At 40.6% G+C, this 21,381-nt stretch overlaps 1 protein-coding gene across 4 annotated transcripts in view; it reads left to right on the forward strand.

Annotated features, from left to right (window-relative positions):
- Positions 1-21,381, forward strand: part of MCTP1 (multiple C2 and transmembrane domain containing 1) — a 278,549-nt gene that overhangs the window by 104,373 nt on the left and 152,795 nt on the right. For all 4 annotated transcript variants that reach the window (XM_042787788.1, XM_042787789.1, XM_032993082.2 and 1 more), the window contains exon 2: positions 2,683-2,797. In XM_042787788.1, coding sequence (XP_042643722.1) covers positions 2,683-2,797 — 115 coding nt within the window. The remainder of the gene's footprint in view (positions 1-2,682; positions 2,798-21,381) is intronic.

The raw sequence follows: 21,381 nt of genomic DNA on the forward strand, positions 1-21,381 counted from the left end.
AAATATGGTTAACTACCTTTATGGTCTTTGTCCAGCATCTCAACATGTCTGTTACAAATTTAATAAAAGTAATTCCTAGACCTTCTATACATTCTACACACTTAAAGTGAAGGCATGCCCTTGCTTTGTCAGGCTTGGCGTCATCATCCTGCAGCAATCAGCCCTGTACTTCTAGTTGTGATTATTTTTCTTTTTTTTTTCTAGCTATGGAGAACTTGTTTTCTTGACATTGTTAGATGCAATCTAGAAATTTGGAAAATTTCTATTTGAAACTGTTCTAAGGTTAGGGCACTTGTAGGCTTTCGTAAATGCTCTCACATTTCTCGTCTAAACATTTCTAACTTTAGTTTATTACTACAGACCACACAGAAGTGGTTCTTTGTTATTTACCAGTTGCCATTTTAGCTTTTGAACTCCTTAATTAAAAAAGGTGATTGAAAAATGACTTACTGATAGTTGCATTTATGATGGCAATCTCCAGTTTTAATTGCATACTTCAAATGCTGCTGTTCTGATGGAGAAATACTGGTTTGACTTTCTAATACCTAGGGATGATTAGTATCTATTTGCTTTTTATTTCATTTGTGTAACTGTTTATGGCCTGTAGGCGTGTTACATTGCTCACCTAAGTGTGCCTAGCCTCCTTGATCAGGTCGGAAAGGTTAAAAAGAAAGTGAAGTATCATTGCAAGAAAACAGGAAGGAAAAGCTTTGAAAATGAGGTGAAAGGGAAAAGAGTGGAGCAGCATGGCACTGTTTAAAGCAAGGAGCTTTGATGTAGAGCTTGTGCTGTACCTCGGGGGGGAAGGGAGAGGGGACACCATAAGGAAAAAAGGGAGATGGAGTTTATAAATGTTGGAAGACTTCATGTTTCTTTTGTGCCTGCAAGTTCTTGTAGAAGGGCAAGAAAGGGGAAGGAAAGTTTTGGTGTTTATTATTTACTTCAGAACACAAGATGATTCTTTTGCAATACCCTGATGAACAACAGGGCCTAGGGTGAGCCTGAGGGTCAGGCAGGCATGTAATTTTCTCCTTATGTCTGGCCGGACTAGGTACTAAGCACTGCAGGGGTGGAGTGGAAATTCACTATTGCCAATCCTGTATCTGTCTGCAGTCAGTGCATTAAAATCTTAAGGAAAAAAAAAATAGATGGTGAGTGAGGCATCAGTTAGAAGAAGGTGGTAGGTGCCTTCTGAAAGAGTTGTGCAAGGTCTTTTGATTGTTTCAGGCGTGCCTCAGCAAGTTAATTTACATGAACAAAATCAGAAGATAAATGTTGAGAGATTTCAAGAATGACATCCCCTGCCAAATCAAAGCTGATGGAACCATTTTCTCTAAACTGCACTAGTTTCGCACAGTTTCGTTGCTGCGAAAGTCATGAGCATGTCTGTATGAGGTTTGGCCAGCATCCTGCATGTTGCAGCAAAGGTTAATATGCTGAGGCTCAGGGTTCTGTCTCTGGAATAACAAGAATAACCCATACGTTAAAATGCCTTAATTTTGTGGCTTCCTTTGTGCTTTAGATTTATTACTACCTTAAAAAGAAAAGGGGATTAGTAGGAGGACAAACAGCGAAAGTTGCTTGTTGAAGTGGTGTAGCACTTAGTACAGAAGTGACCTCTCAGGTGTTTCCACCGTGCTCATTTTTTTTTTTTCCTTGCAGAGGACCCCTAATCGCATAGTAAAATATTAGTAACACTGGTCTTAAAAGATTTAGCTCCTAGCATGAGGCTATGTAACCATGGTGCTCAGTGTATATAATATATGAAGCTCCTGCATGTACTGTGAAGGTATAATCGATGCAATTGTTCTAGTCTTAGAATTAAATGTGGTGTTCCAAGCATGCACTGTAATTAGACACTATTTGCAGGGAGATGTGTTAAAAGCAACTGATAAATATATTTTCTCTCCTTTGTCATTTGGGACAGAAATGTGCTTACTATTCATGCAGTCCAGAGAGTTTCTTGCTTTCTGACTTACTTCATTATTATTATTTACATTTTTATATGATACTGTTTATACAAATATCTACGCTATGAGTCTTTGCCCTAGCATACCAGCAAACTAAGAAGGCATATATTAGAAATGAAGAGCTACAGCTGCATTTAATGTCTTTATGATTCCACTGCCCCTTCCCCCCTTCCTCAGTCTCCCCCATAACTCTGTGGAAAAAAACACCTATCTTGCAAAGTACTGCAGTGGCTGACAAAATTGTAACTCCTATATGTTCATTCAATGCCTAGATTATCACTGTTGAATAGATGCACAGTTTGAGAGCACTAAAAATGACTAGTCCGAATGGTACTGTAAGGTCCAGCTCTATTTTTCCTTACTTATTCTGCTCTAGTGGGCCAGGATTGTATGTGAATGTAATTAAAAATGGAAGTTGCCATAATAAATACATGTATCAAAGAATCATTGTTCAGCCACCTTTTTAAAATAAAAAAATTAATCATTGAGATGTCAACCAGGTTTTTTTGGTTTTTTTTTAAAAAAAAAGGATGCTCAGGAGTTGTCATAACAGGAGTAGGTTCCTTGGTGTTGGGGTATTAGCTCTGAGGTGAGGGAATGGGATACAGCCTTGTCTTAGCTCAGCAGAATGGGGATACAAAAGAAAAATACACCTTACATGAAGCTTTTACTAACATTGGCTATCGCATTATTTTTTTTTTTCCCACTCCAGAGGACAAACTTGGTCGGAACGAGTAATGCGGATTTTCCCTCTGGGGATCCCGGAATGTACCAGTTGGACGTTACTCTAAGAAGAGGACACAATTTAGCGGCACGGGACCGTGGAGGTAAGCGTGCTGGTAAACACTGCCCTAAGGTTTGGGAAGTTACATGTCCATTGGGTAAATTTATATGAGGGTATTAAAGTTATAGTTCAGGTTTGAATTGTAAGTGAGTTAGTTAAACTGTGCTTAAAACTGTGTAGACATTCTTTGACTGCAAAGCATGAAGTAAAAGGAGCTAGGGTCAGCTAAACCCACACAGGAAGAGAAATAAGATCTATTAACACTGGTTTAATTCTTCTGCTGGCTAGTTTCCTCCCATTTTTGAATATTTCAAACTAAGAAAAGCATGATAGATGTACTTTAACCGTGCATTTGTGCTGTCTTGCTCACACAAGTGCTGTCTTTCTACTTGTTTTTTTTTTTTTTGTTGACTGCTTAACTGATAAATACTGATGCTGTGTTTAAAGACAGAAGTGGTAAACTCCTGCTATTAGATGTGTCCAGGCTTTACCTGTTGTCCAGTCTGCTGATCACATACTGGCATTTTACTGTCTGCTCTGAGACATGCACTGAACACGCAGTTCAGGTGTAGAAAGGATTCCTGAAAGGTATTGTGACCCATGGGAATGCAGCAGTCTGACTCAGTGACTCTGTACATGCAACTGCAGCTCATATTTAAAATTAGATAAATCAGTAATTCATTTCCTGAACAGCAATGTGAGCGTGATAAATCTAACAGCCTATTTTGGATTTGCTGTAATATATTCTTTGTGAGAGAGAAAAAGCCATAGTAAAAATTTAACTGCAAAAATAGTATTGCACAGGACATTTCCATGCTTACCTGATGAAGTTACCTGACCTATTTCAGATCTCAGATATGGTAGCATAAACCTGGAAGGTTGTTTACGCTGGTAGGAAATTACTCCCTTGATATTTATATCACTGAAACTGAAATTTTAATATACTCACTGTTGCAAGAATGAGCTTTTATGTATATTCTTCCTCTAGATATATTGATATTCTACCAAGCTTTGCCTGTCATTCATTAAAATAGATAGTCAAATGTTTTTGCTCCATGAGCTAGGGAGACTTGCCCGGTTTCTGAATGACATGCTGTAATTCAGTCATATCTGCCATTCATACTATTTATAAATGAACAAAAATGTGAATGTAAATGTGATTATTTGTATGCAAGGAAAAAAATCTGTGATTTTTTTTTTCCCACATAATACAAGAGCCTAGGCCTAGAGTAAACACAGGGTAGGAGATCTGTCTCCTGAGGTGGAATCCCAGGGTGTGAAATGAATATTAGGTGCTGTATAAAAGGCCAGGTGCTTTAAAGGGTCTGTTCAGATTGCTGCTGCTTGAGCAGCGAGGGAACCTCCTCAAGCTACCCGGGAGACAACAGGGCAAGAGTGGTGCTTCCTCAGTATTTACTGGTCCTGGAGCCCAGACGTGAGGGTTGTGGTGCAAGGTTGTGGCCCACCCTGTTTCGTGGCCTGTAGCTCACTTTGGATGGTCTATACCTGTCGCCTTTCAAAAGGCTGAGCAGGTACTGGTTTTTCTTTTGAAAAGATACTGGGGAAGAAGGTAGTTGTTGGGCTCTGGTTTCGCAGGCTAGTCTTGTAGATTGAACTCTTGCCAAAAAAAGCGAGATGCCTGGGTTACTTTCTGCTCCCTTTCTGAATTTTTTTTCCTGCCCCTGAAAAAGCTCAGCCTTCCCATCTTGACCAACCAAGGGAATGTTTTACTAAGCCGCTGCAAGGTTGTCAGGAAGGAGAATGTGCATTACGTCCTAGTGAAGTGTAGAATATCCTTCAGACCAGGTGGGGAGCTACAGGTGTGCTCCCTCCCGCACTGACCAGGTTTCAGATCTCATTTGAGTTTGGGCTTCCAGGACTGAGCCTTTGTTTCCTAAGGGGGAAAATACAGAACCAGCACCTTGTACTGGGACTCCAAGCTAGGATCCATCCACTCATGACTGAATGTCCTGGCTGCCACCCACTGTGTTTCTGCTTGTTTTCCTCTTCTCTTGGAGCTACTCGGAGTGAGATTTTAGGAGCACCTGCAGTGTTTTAATTGATTCAATTAATTACAGGCATTAGGCTGGCACTTAATGTATTTAGATGGCTGCTGAATGGGAAGTGCACAGAACGAGGCTTGATTGGGTTAAGTCAGTTTTGTTGTAAATCCTGTCTTGAGTGTAACAGTTCTTTTCTATTCATTGTTTAAAGTATGCTTGTGGTAGTCCCAGTGATGTTTCACTATGAAACTGGGTGTGCAAAACTGAATTGTTGCTGGAGGTTGGTGTGGATGCCTGAGGAGATTCAGTGAGTCCATGGAAGAAAAATCCACGAAGGGCTTTGGAATGCGCAGAGAACACGTCTAACTCAGAGGATCTTTGCTCCAAATTCTTGATGCCTAGGAGGACGTTGGAGGGAAATAATGTATGTGCGTGTCCTCTCGTTTCTCTGTTAGCATCTGTTTATAGCCCAGGTGGAGCCAGAGCTCTGATCCATCACCAGTGCTCCTGTTGCACTGCCTGCATGCTGCAGCAGTGCTTGTGTCAGGGGTTGTGAGCCAGAAAGCGATTACAGGACAGTCCGTGGGAAACACTGTGTAGGAACATATATCCAAATGCTAAATGGAGCTGCTAAGACAGATATAGATATTAAAACCAGAGCTTGGAAGATTTATCCCAGAACTATCTCTGGGGAGTCTTACACTGCAGGTCTGTATCAGTGCATAACAACCCATTCCTCCAAAACTTTTTCCAGGTCTTCTGCTTAAAGCCTGAGAATTGAATTTTCTTTAAGAGCTGTGAATTTCACACTAAAAGAATACTTAAACTACATGGTAGAAAATAATTTTGTTTTAATTTTAGCTTTTTTGTTCTTTAATTTTTGAACTGCAGTTTCACATATCTTTTTAGAAACCTGCTGCTGAACATATTGCAGTCTTGGAATTCAAAGTTGAATTCTCATGTCACGAATGTTCTGCACACTTTGTCTTCCCCAAATTTATAAAAAGAGACACCACAGCATTTTCAGAGTAAAAGGAGAAAGATTGAAGCTATATTTCTGTAGCTGTCAGTGCCAGCATTAATCATGGCTATTAGTTGATAAATAGCCTCATGGATAGTCACAACAAAAGGCGAACAGAACATTCTTCATGAGAGGACCAACATCTTGCTGTTGTCCTCTCAAATGTCTGAAAATAATCCTTCATTTTAACAGGCAGTATTTATGCTCTGGTGTGTGCAGTATGACAGAAGGAAATTTAACTATTCATTTTCTTACTCTTCATCTTCACAAGAAATCCTGTCTTCAGTCTGATCCAGCTTTCCTTCCAAGTACTGTGAAGCTGTGGTACCATAACTCCATCTCAGCTGTGTGATGAACCACTTTACGTTTTGGCTCCTGGCAAAATCCTGTAGTGGCCACAAGTGTGGTTTATAATATGGGTTATTTAAGCCCATCCTAAAGTTAACCATATACTTAGATTTAAAAATTTGTTTTCCAAGACCTTTTCCCATCAGATTGGGAAGAACTTTGTAATGTTGGACCTGATAATTTGGTAATATTAACAAGTTAACTGTATCACCTACATCTTTATGTTTTCTTTTTTGGTTTTGATTTCTCATTTGCTTTTTGCCATATACAGTGTCTGGAGTATGTATATTTTTTAAGAGTTTTTTTCTGGAGTAAAAATTTTCAGGTTAAAAAGACCCCTTTGATTTGTTGCTGGTCTCTGACTTCTTGCACGTGGAGTTTATGTGACTACTTCATGTTGGTAACATGCCTCTCTAGATGTTTTACAGTATCTTAAATATTGTTTTTAAATGAACAAACAAACAGAAAAGGTTTGTGATTGATCCGTTTTTGCTTTAAAAGAGACTCATTTTGGGATGCAAACTGAAATGCTATAGCACAGTTAATGAAGAGGGGAATTTCATCTTAGTCATTGTTTTTCTATGATTCTCTTCAGTCAAAAGAAAGACATCAAAAAGTGTTTAAATACGTTTTCCTCACAGTGGTCTTACTTTACTGGTACCTGGAGTCCACTCCCTTCCATGTTTTTTGAGGAATGTGCAATGCTGGTTTGCTGCTCCACTTTGGACAAAATTGGAAATAAGTAGAACAGGTTAATCCCAGGGATTTGTGTCATGTCAAAAAACGGGCTAGATACATGATGAATTTGATCCATTATGGCTTTAAAATTTATATTTTTTTTTTTTTTACAAGATGCCTGAAGATTGACCCAATCTTGTCAAATAGCAGAAGGAAAGTATTTCTTTGAGCTGAAGTGAAACATTTGTTAGCTTTTCCATTATATTCAGAAGTAGTGTATTTTCTGTGTGAAATCTTACAGGAAGAGTTCTTAAAAACAGATGCTTATCGTCGTCTTAAGGCCTTGACCTCTAAAAGGATAATATCACCAGATCTGTGTCTCTCTCTGCAGGAGACAATTCAGTAATGCTTCATAAAAGTCTGTGTAGAAACAGCTGAGGGGTTGATCCTTAAGTGGCTGACTCTGGTACTGAAGCCTGCACCCAAAGATGGCAAGAAGTAAGCCAGAAATAGTGTGCAATTAGTATTCTTGTGCAGTGCAAAGACTGCATTTCAATTTGATAAATTTACCATTTCCGATATGAAATATTTATATCAGTAAGAAACTAGCTGCTTAAATTGAGAATATTTGGGAGAGATGACTGTCAAAACCAGAAGAATCTGGAGAACTGTAATAGTGCAAGAACATACACTTTTCATTTTGTCTGGTGTATAACTCTGTATAAAGCTACATTTTTAGGGTCTAGAAGAAAAGTAAATGCCAGTGGGATAACAAGTAAAATGAGATGATTGAGTAACTCTTTAAGATACTCCTAATGTTGGGCGGCGACACAATATTGAAAGCAAACCAATGTATTTAAAATTGCATTTAAAATTATTGAAAAGACTTTTCATCTAAGCCTAACTACAGAGCATGCTGTTTATGTTTGAACTATGGGTTTCACTGATGTAGGGTATTGAAATTCAGTCCTTTGCAGTGTATACACAGTGTGGCTTTGCAGATGGAGAAACTCTTCATACTTATGATTCCTGGTAGACCAGGATTATGGAATAATTTTTTTTTAATTGTGAAATACTGCTGAATCTGTCACGCAGTTGAGGATGACAGGAACATGCTCCAGTTCCATTTCCCGGAGAGGTGAGATGAGAGGATTATTGGTGTAAATCAGTAGTGTAGTGCTTGCACCATCTTCTGAATGTGGCAAATAATGTCACAAGGCAATAACCAAAGAGAGATGTTATTCATGGTATAACAGGTAGCCAGTTGCGACATTATTTTTAAAAGGCCTTTCGTGCTACAAATTGTGATCATTCATCAAAGTAGCTCTTTAATGATAATTTTTTTAGCGTATAATTAGGTATGGAATTTGAATAATCTTTAACACAAGGGAAATCATCAGCTATCATTAGTTTTGAATGCAAGTCAAAGGGTTTATATTTAGTTTAAATCAAAATGGGCAAGAATGTTAGCTTATATGAAGGTGTTTCAGAAGTGTTATAATAAGTTTTACCTGAATCAAAAATACACTTAATATTTTTTAAGGACTCTTGGGGATGCGAACGTCTGGAAGAACTAATTTTTCAGTGCTCAGTTTCCTTCTTATCTTACAGAGGTGGCGAGGGTAAGATGCTGAAACAAGAAATGAGAGCTTGGCGTGCTTGCTACTCTGGAATTCATGAAAATATATGTGGATAAGTGTGGCAGCATTCACAGCGTGTAAAAAACATTTACAGGATGTTTTATTTAAAGGTGTATGTCTACCTAACAGGCAGTGCGTTTTGTGTGTATTTGAGTAAAGATGCCTGAGATCTGGGAGGAGGCCGCTGGAGTTGTGTCTCCTTTTTTGCTGCAGAGAGCTTTTTGTTGAGGAGAACTGCGACCCCGGGTTTCATCCCGGTTGTCCGCAGCTACGGCTCAGCGTTGCCCAGTGTAAAACGGGAGCTGGTGAAGACGCTTTTTCCCAGTTCCCTTTCGGCCCCGCAGGAGCCTCGCCGACGCTGTTCGTCTCTCTGCAGCGGCGCAGTGGTTTTCCCTCCCCCTTGCAGCCCGGGTGTTGGAGAATGGCTCAGAGACAAGGGTCCTGTGCCTTTAGCCAGTAGATTGTAAGCCTGCGTGCCTGAGTTGTGCCTTGTCATGTATTAAGAAAATCTCTGAACGAACGTTGGCGCAGGCTCTGCTCGTACAAAAAGAAAAAGGGGGAATTGTTGGAGAATGGCTCAGAGACAAGGGTCCTGAGCCCACCGAGCAATTGTATGATCAGAGCCTGTTCTAGGGGCTGATGCTGAGCCTCACTAGGGTTTGCCTGCAGCTGCTGGCAGCTGCTGATACAGGGGGAATGTCAAGGACGCTTCAGCCCTGTGTACCGTGGTGTGTCGAAAGCAGGTTAAGGGGAATTAGGAATAGTGGTCTGAGAAACCCAGTGTTATGGTAACGGTGGTCTGAGAAACACTGTGTTACGGTACTGTCGTGTATCGAAAACAAGTCAAGAGGAATCAGAAATAGTGGCATGAGAAACTTAGTGTTATGAGAAGCTTGTGCTGCTAGCTGACTGCAAGTAGGTGGACCGTGCGAATACGACCTTTAGAGCTTAAGTCAATCAGCTAGTGACTAGTAGGCATAATAATTATCATTGTCTGGATAAATATATGTACCCTGGGCCAATAAACACACACGCTGATTGATGCTCTATCGCCCACACTGAACCCGTCTCGGCGTGCCGTTCGTCCGCGGCGCCGCACCCGGGGGGGGCCGGCAGCGATGCTTTCTGCTGGGGGGAAGGCAGCCTGATCTCAGGCAAGGGTCCTGGCAGCCGGGGTTCCCCCCCCCCCCCCCGATGGTGATGGGGAGTCGTGTCCTTCCGTGATGTGGAAAAGCCAGCGTCCGCTGCAGGACGGGCTCAGTGGGTTGGGTTGGTTCCTCCTGCTCTCAGCGAGACACCGCACCTCCTCCCCCGGCAGGCAGCTTGCATGAGGTCTACACGCAGCGTTTTCCTCTGTTTCTGTCATAGCCGGGGATGCTTACGCGCTCTAGGAAGCCCCTCTCCTGTTGGTGGTACCCTACCTGAGAACTCCGGAGGGAACAGCTTCTCCCCTTTGCATGGGAAGGTGAAAAAAAAGTCAGTCCGTCACTTGCAGCCTTCAGATCTCTTGTTCTCCCTTGTGTTTCGGTGAGCATCTGACCTGTCGTGTTTCTCTTAACATACAGTGCCCCTTGGTTTTCCTCCTCATTTCTCCATCCCAAGAGGAAGGAAACACTTGAAGAAACTTCATGGAATCCTTCTAAGAGGGTGACTAAATGCCCTTTCCTAAGCCTTTTAAGGGGGAGTCTACTCCCATAGGAGTTGGACTGGCCTCAGTAAATGGTGGGATTATTAAATAATTTGAGAACACTGGCATTTTACAATAAAAACTTCTACAAGAATTCAGAAATAAACTAATTCCTGATACCTTTGTAGACAGCAGCAGTTGCTGTGAATCTCCTCATGGCAAGGTCTGGCAGAAGCTGCCTGCGAGTGCTGGCTCTGTGCCACCCTTAGCAGAAACTGGCAAGTACAAGCATTTTTCAAACACTGCTGTCAGTAGGCTCATACACTTTACCAGCTTCCTCACAACCCTGCTATTTAGGCATACAAATAAAAGATAGTTTCTTGGAGCTGCAGAGTGCTTTCAGCGAGAATCTACCACTGTGCATATCAGCCTATTTAATTTAGTGAAAAGCATAATAAAAAAATGCAACAATAATAATTCCCCAAATGGAGATTTCTTTATGACAGTTACGGAGCATACGCTGAAATGTTTATTGGTATGACACAGTGGATATTGAAAAAATATGATTTTGAAACGTACAAAAAAGCTTCCAGTTTTTCCAAACATTTTTTGATTAGTTGCTTTTAGGCATTCAAAATTGAAACTGTCAGTTTGCAGTAAACTGGGAAAATTCATATGCAGCAAAGATGGCAGTTGTATTGAGTTGGACTGTAGGCTAAATAGGTTTACTGTAAGCTCAGAAACCACAGGCCATATTAAACAGCAGGCTTCCTGAGCATTTTAGGTACACTCTAGATTTTGTGAATACTTGATTTTTTTCCGCTCTGTTGAAGTTGGTAATAGAATCTCCACCAGTCTGAGTGGGCCAGAATTTCCTCTTCTGTAACAGTCACATGTGTAAAATAGTATGTAAAATATACTAGCATCCTGTACAAATGCAGTGGAAAGGAAGCAGTGAAATAAACCTTACCGACTTGAGAGAAATGCTGTCAATAGGTTTCTCACTTTTTCTAGAAAAGGCCGTTTGAGGGGATTGAGTTTTACAATTCACAACAGAAACTGGAGAAACTCTCCAGTAATCACTCATAAATAGCTGCTGAGGGGTGATCTTTGGGGCTTTTTTTTGTGTTTTGGTTACAGGTCAATTTAGAAGAATAGGAGTGGAGAATATGAAGGAATGCTAATGAAAGCTGAAGTACACATAGAGTGTAACATACTGACATGAGCCGTCAGCAAGAAATGATGCACCTAGGTACAGCAGCATACCTTGAGGTGACAAAACACGGGCGAGGCGCTGGCCCAGGGTGCCCAGAGCAGCTGTGGCTGCCCCCTCCCTGGAAGGGTTCAAGGCCAGGTTGGACGGGGCTGGGAGCCCCCTGGGCTGGGGGAAGGGGGCCCTGCCCGGGGCAGGGGGTGGCACTGGGGGGGCTTTAAGGACCCTTCCAACCCAAACCAGTCTGTGATGCTATGCTGCAACTTCAAGTATACTGTAACTTGAAATTTAGAGGAGTCCAGCTCCCTGAAAATGTTTTCTCCGTGGTATGAAGTCAGGGATTTTCTTTCCCCTCATTTAAGGCGTCACTGGTCTTGAGTGCCTGTTCATCTGATCTCACGATGCAGTGTGAGGAAGAGTGAAATTGATGTTCAGATTTTGTTTGCGAAACTTTCCTGACAGTGTAACTATTAGATGACACTGCTGCAATCACATTGTTGCTACTGTTGTTAATTACAGATGGAGAATGCTTTTGGATTAGCAGATCAATACAGAAAAATTATCAAGAGCAGTTTTTAGAACAGAGTCATTCTGGTCTAAGCTGATAATTTAGCAAATGCTGTTGTAATTAAAGGCAAAAAAAGTATTGCAGAAGAGTGAATGAGACAAAAATCCTTCTGTCCTGTAACCTAACCCTGTTTTCCCTCTGTACCTTTTCCTACCTATGCTTCTGGTTTTTTAATGCTTTAATACTACCTAAAACAGTACTTTGAACTATAGTATGTGTGGAGATCAGTGAGCCACACAAAGATTGTCTGTTATCCCAGTCTCTCACCGCCTTACACTTTTTATTACTTACACTTTTATGAATAGCATTTCTAATTGCAAAATGTTTCTTCCCTTTTCTTTGCATTCAAGAAGGCCTTTTTTAATAAAAGAATGTGGTCCATTAATCCCAGCTTCTACAGTCTTTTTGGACAGGTTTCTCCATCAATATCCTTGCAAAATGTTTAAGAAATAAACCAAGGCAAGATGATAAGCAGGGTAGTTATTTTTCATTGTTACGAAAATGAGTTTGTCTGGGAGTATTAACTCGTCTTCATATCAGGAGTAAGAAATTAGCTAATTTTCAATCAGAATACTGTATCTTGACTTCTGATGACGTTTGCCTTCTAGATTGATTTCTAGATGACTTGCTATAGTCATGTTCTTGGTAGCTCTCGCTATAAGAAGAAATAGGACTTTTGCCAGTAGGAGAGGTTAATGGTTCTATTGTAAGTAGTCCTTTTCTGATTGCAGTCTGTCATTGATACGGTTATTTTCTTATCCTACAGAGGATGGAGAACAAATGTTGCCATGTAAGTTAAGCTGTAATGTAAGAACAGCAATCATGGGAAGTGAACTTTCTGGCTCGGAGCAATAAAAGTCTGTCGTTCAGACCTGGCAGAATAATTAGATGAGTGAGAACTTTGCATTCCTGAGGCTGTTTCCATCTCTGCTGTGTCATCATCTTTGAAGTCTTGTGACTGTAAAAATTCAGAGCTGGTTATTCTTTGCCTAAAAATGATTTCAGCATTGACTGTGCTAAGAATTTGACTTCAACCCAGGAAAACCAAACTGCTGTGTTTCTCTATAATACAGCCCTAACTGGACTACTCAGATTTATGAAAAAGACTTGCTGTATTTTTTTTCTGAAATTATGCAAAGCTCCTGGTAGGCTTACATTTTTCTTTATTTGTTGACATGTCCCAAACAGGAAAGTGAATCATGGGCACAATCCATTCCCCAGTGACAGAGACATGTGACAAAGACAGATGCAGGCAGGTGAGGAACTGTAAGGAACTTCATTTAATCAGCAGGAGAGCCCCACTTTTCATAGCAGTAGCACCATATGGAGGCTTAGGTGTGAACTATGTGGCACGAGATTGAGAAGGAAGGAAGAGCTGGGTTTAGGTGAGGACAATCTACTAGAGGTGAGCACAGATTCTTGTTGGAGGCCAAAAAGTTTCCTACCAGTGACTTAGGAGCAGCCGGAGATACAGGATGCAAGGTGAGGTTCCCTGTTGTGTTGCCATTGTTCCAGTCCCTCAGGGCTCATTGAAGTGGGAGTCACGCTAATTGCCTGCTGATTGACCAATGCACGTCGTCCAAAGCACGCATGGCATGGCTGTGTACCTGTTCAGGTTCTTCCTTGCCAATTGTCATAGTTTAGAGGCATAATTTGGAACTCTTTTCTCCCAAACTATAAAACTGTAATTGTGATTTCATTTTTATTAGTTTCAAAAAGGATAAGAATAATCAAAACTTGCTTGCAGATTCTAGTAGTAACGGTAGGGATCAAGGTTTTTTGTCTATACCTTTTTAGTCCTTTTTACTCTTTTAGCCTTAGTCAGTTTTTTTTTACCATCGCTTAGAAATACCTATTTCTGCTTTAAGATCAGTACTGAGAATAAAGCATGTTTCTTCTTTTTCTCTTCCATGGTAAATGCACCAGGGAATTGCTTATTCCACAAATAAATTTATTTAGTAATGAATCTGAAATTATTTCCCTTTCAGTTTCATTGCTGTGTCCCTTATTGCTTTAAGTGTTGTAGGAACAAGTTTATCATCAATGTCACATGTCAATGTATTGTGTAGTTAAATGGGTTTTTTCTTTGCCAGACATGTGGAGCATAGTGCTAACATTGCAGATTACAAAATGTGCTTGTTTACCACTGGTATTTGTAGAGGCTAAGCTTTCATTTCTTTTTAGTAGCTCTTGTTCTCAAGAATATTCATAAGAGGGGGAAAAGCATGTATGTTGCTGGATGCATCCCTGGATCCCTGGATGAATGTAGGTGATCACAGATTAAGTCCTCCCAATTTGTAAACATCTCACGGGAAGTTGGAATCATCTTGTTCCTGTAGCTATAAAGCAGTGGAGGTAAAGCAGGAGGACCTTGACAGTGCTACAATAGGGTACAAAAAGAAAGTTTAGTAGACTGTCAAGTCACCTATAGTCGGTAATGCATAAATGCATAATATGTTAGTAAATTAGTGATTGAAATACCGTGCCCCTGCACTGCTATGGCAAATGAAGATGCTGGTGTCAAAAGCGTGAGTGATGCTCCCGAGTAGAATATAGCAGTGGGAATTTATGCCAGGATTAAAAAGAGAGATTCCTCCAGTCAGGTGACCTGTCGGCCAGGGAAGACCATGTAGCACCTCAGTGGTCTCTGCTACTCCAGTAGCCCAAATCCCTGTGAAGCCTTGACCCGCTAATGCAGGTAAATTGACAGAAGGTTGGTAGCAGCAGCTTGGCTTGGGACTCTGAGACCACTGTCCTCTGATGATTCAGGCAGAGGACTCTGGTCAGTTAATTCAAAGTCATTAGAAGGCAGCAAACACCTCTGTGTCTGGTTGCTGGAAGACAACAGAAAGTCCTGCTTTGTTAGCACAATTCTGCTATGTCATTTTTTTTTTTTTTTTGGATGACTGTATGCAAATAAGGAAATACCAACATTGATGTTTTCTAGCTAAGTCCAAAAGTTACTTTAAGGCAAGACTCACACAGTATATTTCTATTAATGTTTCTTTGTAATGCAGGTTTCCCTTCGTGGGAGTTTAACTGGGTTTGCATATGCAATGAATATCAGCTTCAACCAAGGTACCTTTTTTTGTTGTGCCAAACATATGTGGGCTTCACGCTGCTAAGGTTTCTCTTTTTGCTTTACCTAGCATTTATATTTTACATTTTAAGATTCTGCTTTTATTTCCGTTTGCATTTAATGTGAAGTAAATTTTCCCTGGGGAATGGAGAAAAACTTGCACATTTTACTGGAGAGAAGGATCATTGACCGCATTGTTACATTGACAAGGGCAACTCACGTTTGTCACTTGCAAGTATATATCAAAAAGATTATTTCTGTAAAACTGGAAGGTATAATGCGTAGGACCAACAGTGAGCTGCGCTTTTTTAGAGAAAGCAAATCAGAGTTCTCTTGTCTTTGTCCCAGAAGAGCTGAAACTTCTTACTGATTTTACAAAAGCTGTCTGTCTTGAAAAACAAAAGGTCATGCTTTAAACAATTTCAGGAAGATGGTAATTTCAGTCCTAAGGTCTTAGGGGCAGAGCAAATAGTGTTTCCTTTGAGTAAGGGCTGTAATTCTGTTTGTATTAAAGTATATTAACTAGAATAATAATTCGAGTTGCAAGGAAAACATTTCTGTAGCACGCTTGAATCCTATTTAAATGGATCTCACTTCATCCATGCTCAAATTGAAATGTGTTTTCTTGTAATTAGGCTGACCATTGCACATTTGCTTTTTGTCTGTTGTGTTCTGTGCCAGTATGTTTTTTTTTTTTTTTTCATTCTTTCTATTTCACAAACATAACTAATGTTTGCTTAACTGAGTATTTACTAAAATAAGCAAAAGTACTTATCATGGGCTACACTGAAATATAATATTAAAACTGCATTTTCTGTGACAGGAATGAGTCTTCAAAAGAAAGATAAAAAGCCATGATTGTTATGACCAGTAGTTTTTAATGGGCACTGAATAATTAAAATTTTGTATTCCCTGTTGACTTTTGAGTAGAACTTCTCTGCATCTTGTAGCATCCATGTGCTCACTGTGAATTTGTAATTGGCATCTTCATTCTTACAATACTAGTTTTCCAGAAGTGCTTTCTATCATTTAAACTAATTAGTGTTATTTTTAGGTTATTTGGGTGGATAGTTCTTTGCTAGGTGGGTAGAAGGGCAGAAAGTAGGATTATTTACAGAAAAGCTGTAGTTTTTAGTGTTGTGGTATTTAGGGGGTTGCTGAAGACCAACGTGAAGATAGGCTTGGCAGCTCTTGTACAAGATAAATAATAACAATTACTATTCTATTTGTTAAATGAATATAAACCAATTTGTGGTAAGTCTTTTCCCTACTTTTCTGAATAAAAGATTGGACAGAGCAGACGTATTCTTCTGTATTTTGTTTTATGAGATGCTTCATGTTGCAGTTTGGAAATATAAAAAGTAAAATGCAATGAACTGATATACGTTTTGCTTGACATACCTGAGACATACTTGAGAACTCTCCACCCACTTTTTCTTCTACCTGGATTGGAACGAAGGAACTAACCGGAGGCTGAGAAACTTTATTAAGAAGGGAATGAGTGTGGATGAAATGAGAGAGAAGGGGAAGGAGCTGGGTGTCAGTGAAAGAGCTCTTCATGCAGTGAATCTGGAACAAATGCTTGTATTAATAATTAAGCTTCTCAGGAATTATGACATCAAGGTTATTGTGCATCTCTGCACATCTCTAGTGAATTCCTTTCTTTTCAAATAATTGTAGAGCGAATGAAGCAACTCCAAGATTGAAAGTAAAATGGGAGGAATAGTAGAAAGCTGTGACAGATTTAGTTATAGTTCTGAGCATAAAAGAATTAAGAACATGCTTCTACTTTGTTTTTGCTCTTAGAAATGTGTGCGTTGCCCAATTACTTGCAGTGATAAAACTTCTGTTCCCCCATATTTATTGGGTGTTTACAGCTTTTTAGATTGAGCTTATCCCTGAAGTATTCCTCCCATGTCCTGCACAGCATCACATCCTATTTAATTACTGTGATTTCCAGATAATACTATTTGAAGATTCTATTTTTTCAAACCACTAGGCTGAAATTGGTCTAGGTGTGTTATTTATTGTGTATGTGTGATGAATCCAAAGGAGACTCGTGATTTATGTTTTGAATTGGACGGGCTGCAACCTCTATATTATTACAGCCTAGCCTTACTACTTCTCTAGTTTAAAGAAAAAAAAAAAAAGGTCTTGTGTCCAAGTGGTCCTCTTTGCAGCAGTGATACAGGGCAGACCTTAATGAATTGATTGGTTTGCTTTTTTCCCCAGACTAGGGTGATAGGGAGAGGAGAAGAAGAAAATGTAACTGATTTGCTCTGTTTTCCTTTCTGAAAGCTTTTTATCAGGAGGCTGGAAACCAGGTCTTCCCCCGGGAAAAGTTAGTTCTTTAAGTTTTTAAAAAAATTTAAAGTAGAGTTTGAATTGCATAGTCTTGAGCAACAAGTTTTATGGCACAGTCACTTGTTTTTCAGAATGGACTTGCATATGGCTTTCAGTTCTGTTTCAAGAGTTAAACTGTGAGTGAATAGCAGTGGTGGAAATATGAATGCACTTAACCATGCTATAGTTAAACAGTTTTAATTAGATTGTGTAGTAAGTGCCCTTGCCAACTCACTATTTTTCTAAAATGAAATTTCTTTCTTGTTATATGAAGTATAAAAACATGTCTACCTGAAGCGACAGCTGGAAGTGCCAGTTTTCAGTAACATTCATCTGTATTATATTGGGCTTTTTACAGCCTGTATTCTCTTTTTAGTGTACAATTTTAAAATTTGCCTTAAGGATTTCAGTGTCTGGTTACCGTATGCTATAGGTAGATCTTCAGCTGAGGTGTTCTAGACATGCTGGTAGTCTGACTTTGTTCACACTGAGCGAAGTGCAAAAATACTGTAGAGGAGAATGGAGACTTTTGACTCATCCTTTCTGTCTCATTAGCACCAGGTGTGGGGGAACAGTCTCAAGCTCATTACTCCGTCTCACGGTTACATTTGCCCCTGTGTTCACTGCTGAGTTTTGTTCTGTTAGCAGTTTATCACATTATATTAAATAGGATTTCATTAAGGCAAAAAGGCTGTTCAACAAGTGTCCTAATAATGCTGAAAAGCCTGTTATGAAGCCTTGGGAACCAATTAAGTAAATGTATACAATTTATTGGGAATGCATGTTCTCTCTATCCGATACAACTTTGATTATTTTTCTGAGTAAATTTGCCTTTGCTGTATTTCCACTCCATTACACAGCTCTGGTTCTTTCTGAAAAGCAGTTTAGTATTACTCCGAACAAACATCTTGAATATTTCTCCAGCAAAATATTTTCTTAATCTTCTCTCCTGTCTCCTTACAAGACCTAATCCGTGTCCTAAACTTGGAAAGCAAAATCCGTTTTAGGGGGTGTCTGCCCGGGGAGGGGGAGCAGTGCCAGGCCCTGGTGCTGGTGCTCGAGCTGGACCTGCAGGACGGGCGGGGTGCGGGCGGTGATGGGCAGGTTCTCTCCTGGGCTTTGGCAGCATCCTTCCGTGTCTCCCAGGATGATGCTTCCTAGGAAAAGAGAGGCTGCCACCCTGTGCCAGGAGTCCTTACTGCCTTCACACCGGCGGCCGTGGTGCTTCGGCAAGGGGGCGGCGTCTCGAAAATCTGATTTTTTGAGGGAAGGCTTGATGCTCGTGCGTTGAAGGCTCGTGACAGTGATCTGAACTGCTGTAGATAAGACAGATGTTTGTGCAGCTAGGCCGTGGTGCGTCAGGTTCATCTCAGTGGCTCGGTAAGCAGGAAACCACTGAAAAGTCTTGAGTCTTGAATAACAAGAATCTGTGATGGATACCAGGTTCTTGCGGGCTCAGTCTAAGAGGTTCTAAAATTTTTTTTTTTTTTGGTATTGAACTCGTAATCACTGTTAGCAATAAGATCGCAAGTAAAGTGAATTTATTATTCTTTCTGAAAGAGCAAAAATATGTGAATCAAATTGTTGGTTAAAATTCTATATTAGTATATAAAACTTCTAAAACATTAAAATAAACATAAAACATTTAAAAATACATTAAAATAAGTTTGATGTATTAACAGTGTAATATTAATATTAATACACAATTATAATATTACAATTATATAATATGTGTGAGAACAGTTGTTACTGTATATTAAAATTGGAACCATGTGACACAGCACTGCTGGAGGTGTCTTGGTGCAGTTCAACAGAACTGAGAGAGGACCAAGTTTTGGTTTCTGTTCTGCTCCTCCTGAATGATTGCGTGGCTGATTAGGTTGTTTTTTTTTAATCATGCCTTTCTTCTTACATGTAGCTTTTAAAATTTGATGGTGTCTCTTCAAGGAATGGGAGAGGTCTGTGAAGGACGTGGAGCTTTTAACTAAGGGGACTGAATGAATTCTCAGCTTTAAAGTAGAGATGTGTCAAAGCAAGCTTCTTACTGATTCTCAGCATTCATAGAGCAGAGATGCAAACCCTGAGGTTTTGCAACATATTGTAAGTGGAACTAACATTTGGCCCACCCTACTACTAAATTTACACATAAAAAAGAGTGAATGTTAAATTATTTGAGATCTGGATGCTCATCTATGCATTGGGTATAGTATCTCACAACCGTATTTTACATCCATTCAAAATTTCAAAAGAGTTTTTGAGATCTGTGAAGTCTGCTCAATAAAAGATAGTGCTTGAAGGACAGATATCTGTGCTTCAAGGCAATCATGAGGAAAATCAGTGTGAGAATTGCAGCTTGTGGGAGAGTTATGGCTTGTATTACTGTTGATTTGTTGGTGTCCATGTTCAAAGTATACTTCAGATTTTACAGAATTAATGCAAATGTCTGATCTTTGCCTTAAAAAGCATCACCAGTACTTGAATAACCAAGGACCAACTTAATTGTGTTGGACAAAATATTTTTATGCCACTGAAATTCTGCCCCAGTAATTACAGAAGGGAATGCCCTAACCCCCACACACTGGAGATCACAGTTTTTCACCACTGTAGTTTTTTGAAAGGGATGTATAATTTTAGGTAAGGAGTACTGACATCTTGTGGCTGCATGAAATAGTGCAAAGAGCTCTGGTCACACCAGCCTTTATGTTTAGAAGAGAGTGTTGCAATTTTCACAAAAGCTAATGACTACATTTCCCAGTGGATATAAACAGAAGCCGCTAGAATGTGCCAGTCTCGTGAAAAGTGTTAAAAGTAAAAAAAAAAAAAAAAAAAAGCCTGTCTGTCTTATAATTTTGCCGTTGCTTATGAAGATGCAGTTATTATTCATGCTTGAATTATTGTTTACTTTATATCTTGGAACAATTAGACTCAAATGTTATTGAGGCTCAGAGGTAGCTGGGGGAGAAACAGAAATATGAATCCCATCCAGTGTTTTTCACTGAAATGAATTTCACTTCTGTGACAACGAAATCTTACCAACTGGGATTTTAGGAAAGGCACTAACTAGCTTGAATTTCCCGTCCAGCATTTTTCGTTTGTTTTAAAAACTTGACTGTGTTTTTTTGTAATCAAAACAAGTGGGAAAGGACGAGTAGCCTCTCCCCAGCCCACCAGGGAGGCGGTGGTTTCGTGAGGACTGTTGCAGGCACAACCGCCGTGCCTTGTAGCGGCGCCCCACAGCCCGCCCCGTCGCCAAACAACCGCCCTTCTCAGCTGGACCAGCTCCCGCGTCCGTTTGCTGGCCGGACCCTGAAATGCTGGTGGAGGGGCAACGTAACAGGTCTCGGTGTGAAGCCTTGTGGCAACGGGAAAGTGATTTTATTTTAAACCCAAACTGGTTTCGGCCGTTGGCTTTCGCACTCCCAGGCCTGCACGCTCGCGTTCACAAGCACGGGTGTGTTGGCTGGGCCAGGCACGATGGGGAGAGGACGGATGCCAGCCGGCAGGTCCTCCTCACATCTCTGGGGCTCCTGCTAGACGCCCGTGGAGCTCCAGTACGTGTCTGTGCTGGTTTTGGATGTGCCACTTCATACCTTCCGGCAGCTGGCACTGATTTATCTCTCCGTCCAGTCACGCCTCGCTCTGTGCCATCGGGCTTTTGCTTGCTGTTCCTTGTCTCCCCACGTGGGTGTCTTGAGAAGAGGACCCAGACGAGCTCCTGGACGGCCGCTGATCTCCGTGCCCCCCAACACGTGCCACCCCCAGAGTCCTCCTTCCACCGGTTGTGCCTTCCGACGCTTCCACACCCACGTCCCACCCATCCTCCGCTCATGCCACGTTCAACACTTCTCTTATAGTTCCCTTCAGGGTTGTTTTTCTGGTCATAGTGAGCTGTTCCTCATTTTTACCAGGGGGCTCAGACCCGTGCTGTCCTGCGGGTAGGTGGTTGCTGCAGGAAGAGTGTGAACGTTGTGGACTGACTTTAGAGTTGATTTGCCCATCGTGAGTGTTGTAGGAAATGTGTCTTCATGGAATGGGGAAGCCTGGACACAACAAAGTCAATGAAGAGTTACACTAGTGGTGTCAGTAGATCCTGTGCATTTTCAAAGG

This window comes from Tyto alba, unplaced genomic scaffold (genome assembly GCF_018691265.1).
Source record: "Tyto alba isolate M040663 unplaced genomic scaffold, T.alba_DEE_v4.0 Super-Scaffold_13, whole genome shotgun sequence".
NCBI classification, from domain to species: domain Eukaryota; kingdom Metazoa; phylum Chordata; class Aves; order Strigiformes; family Tytonidae; genus Tyto; species Tyto alba.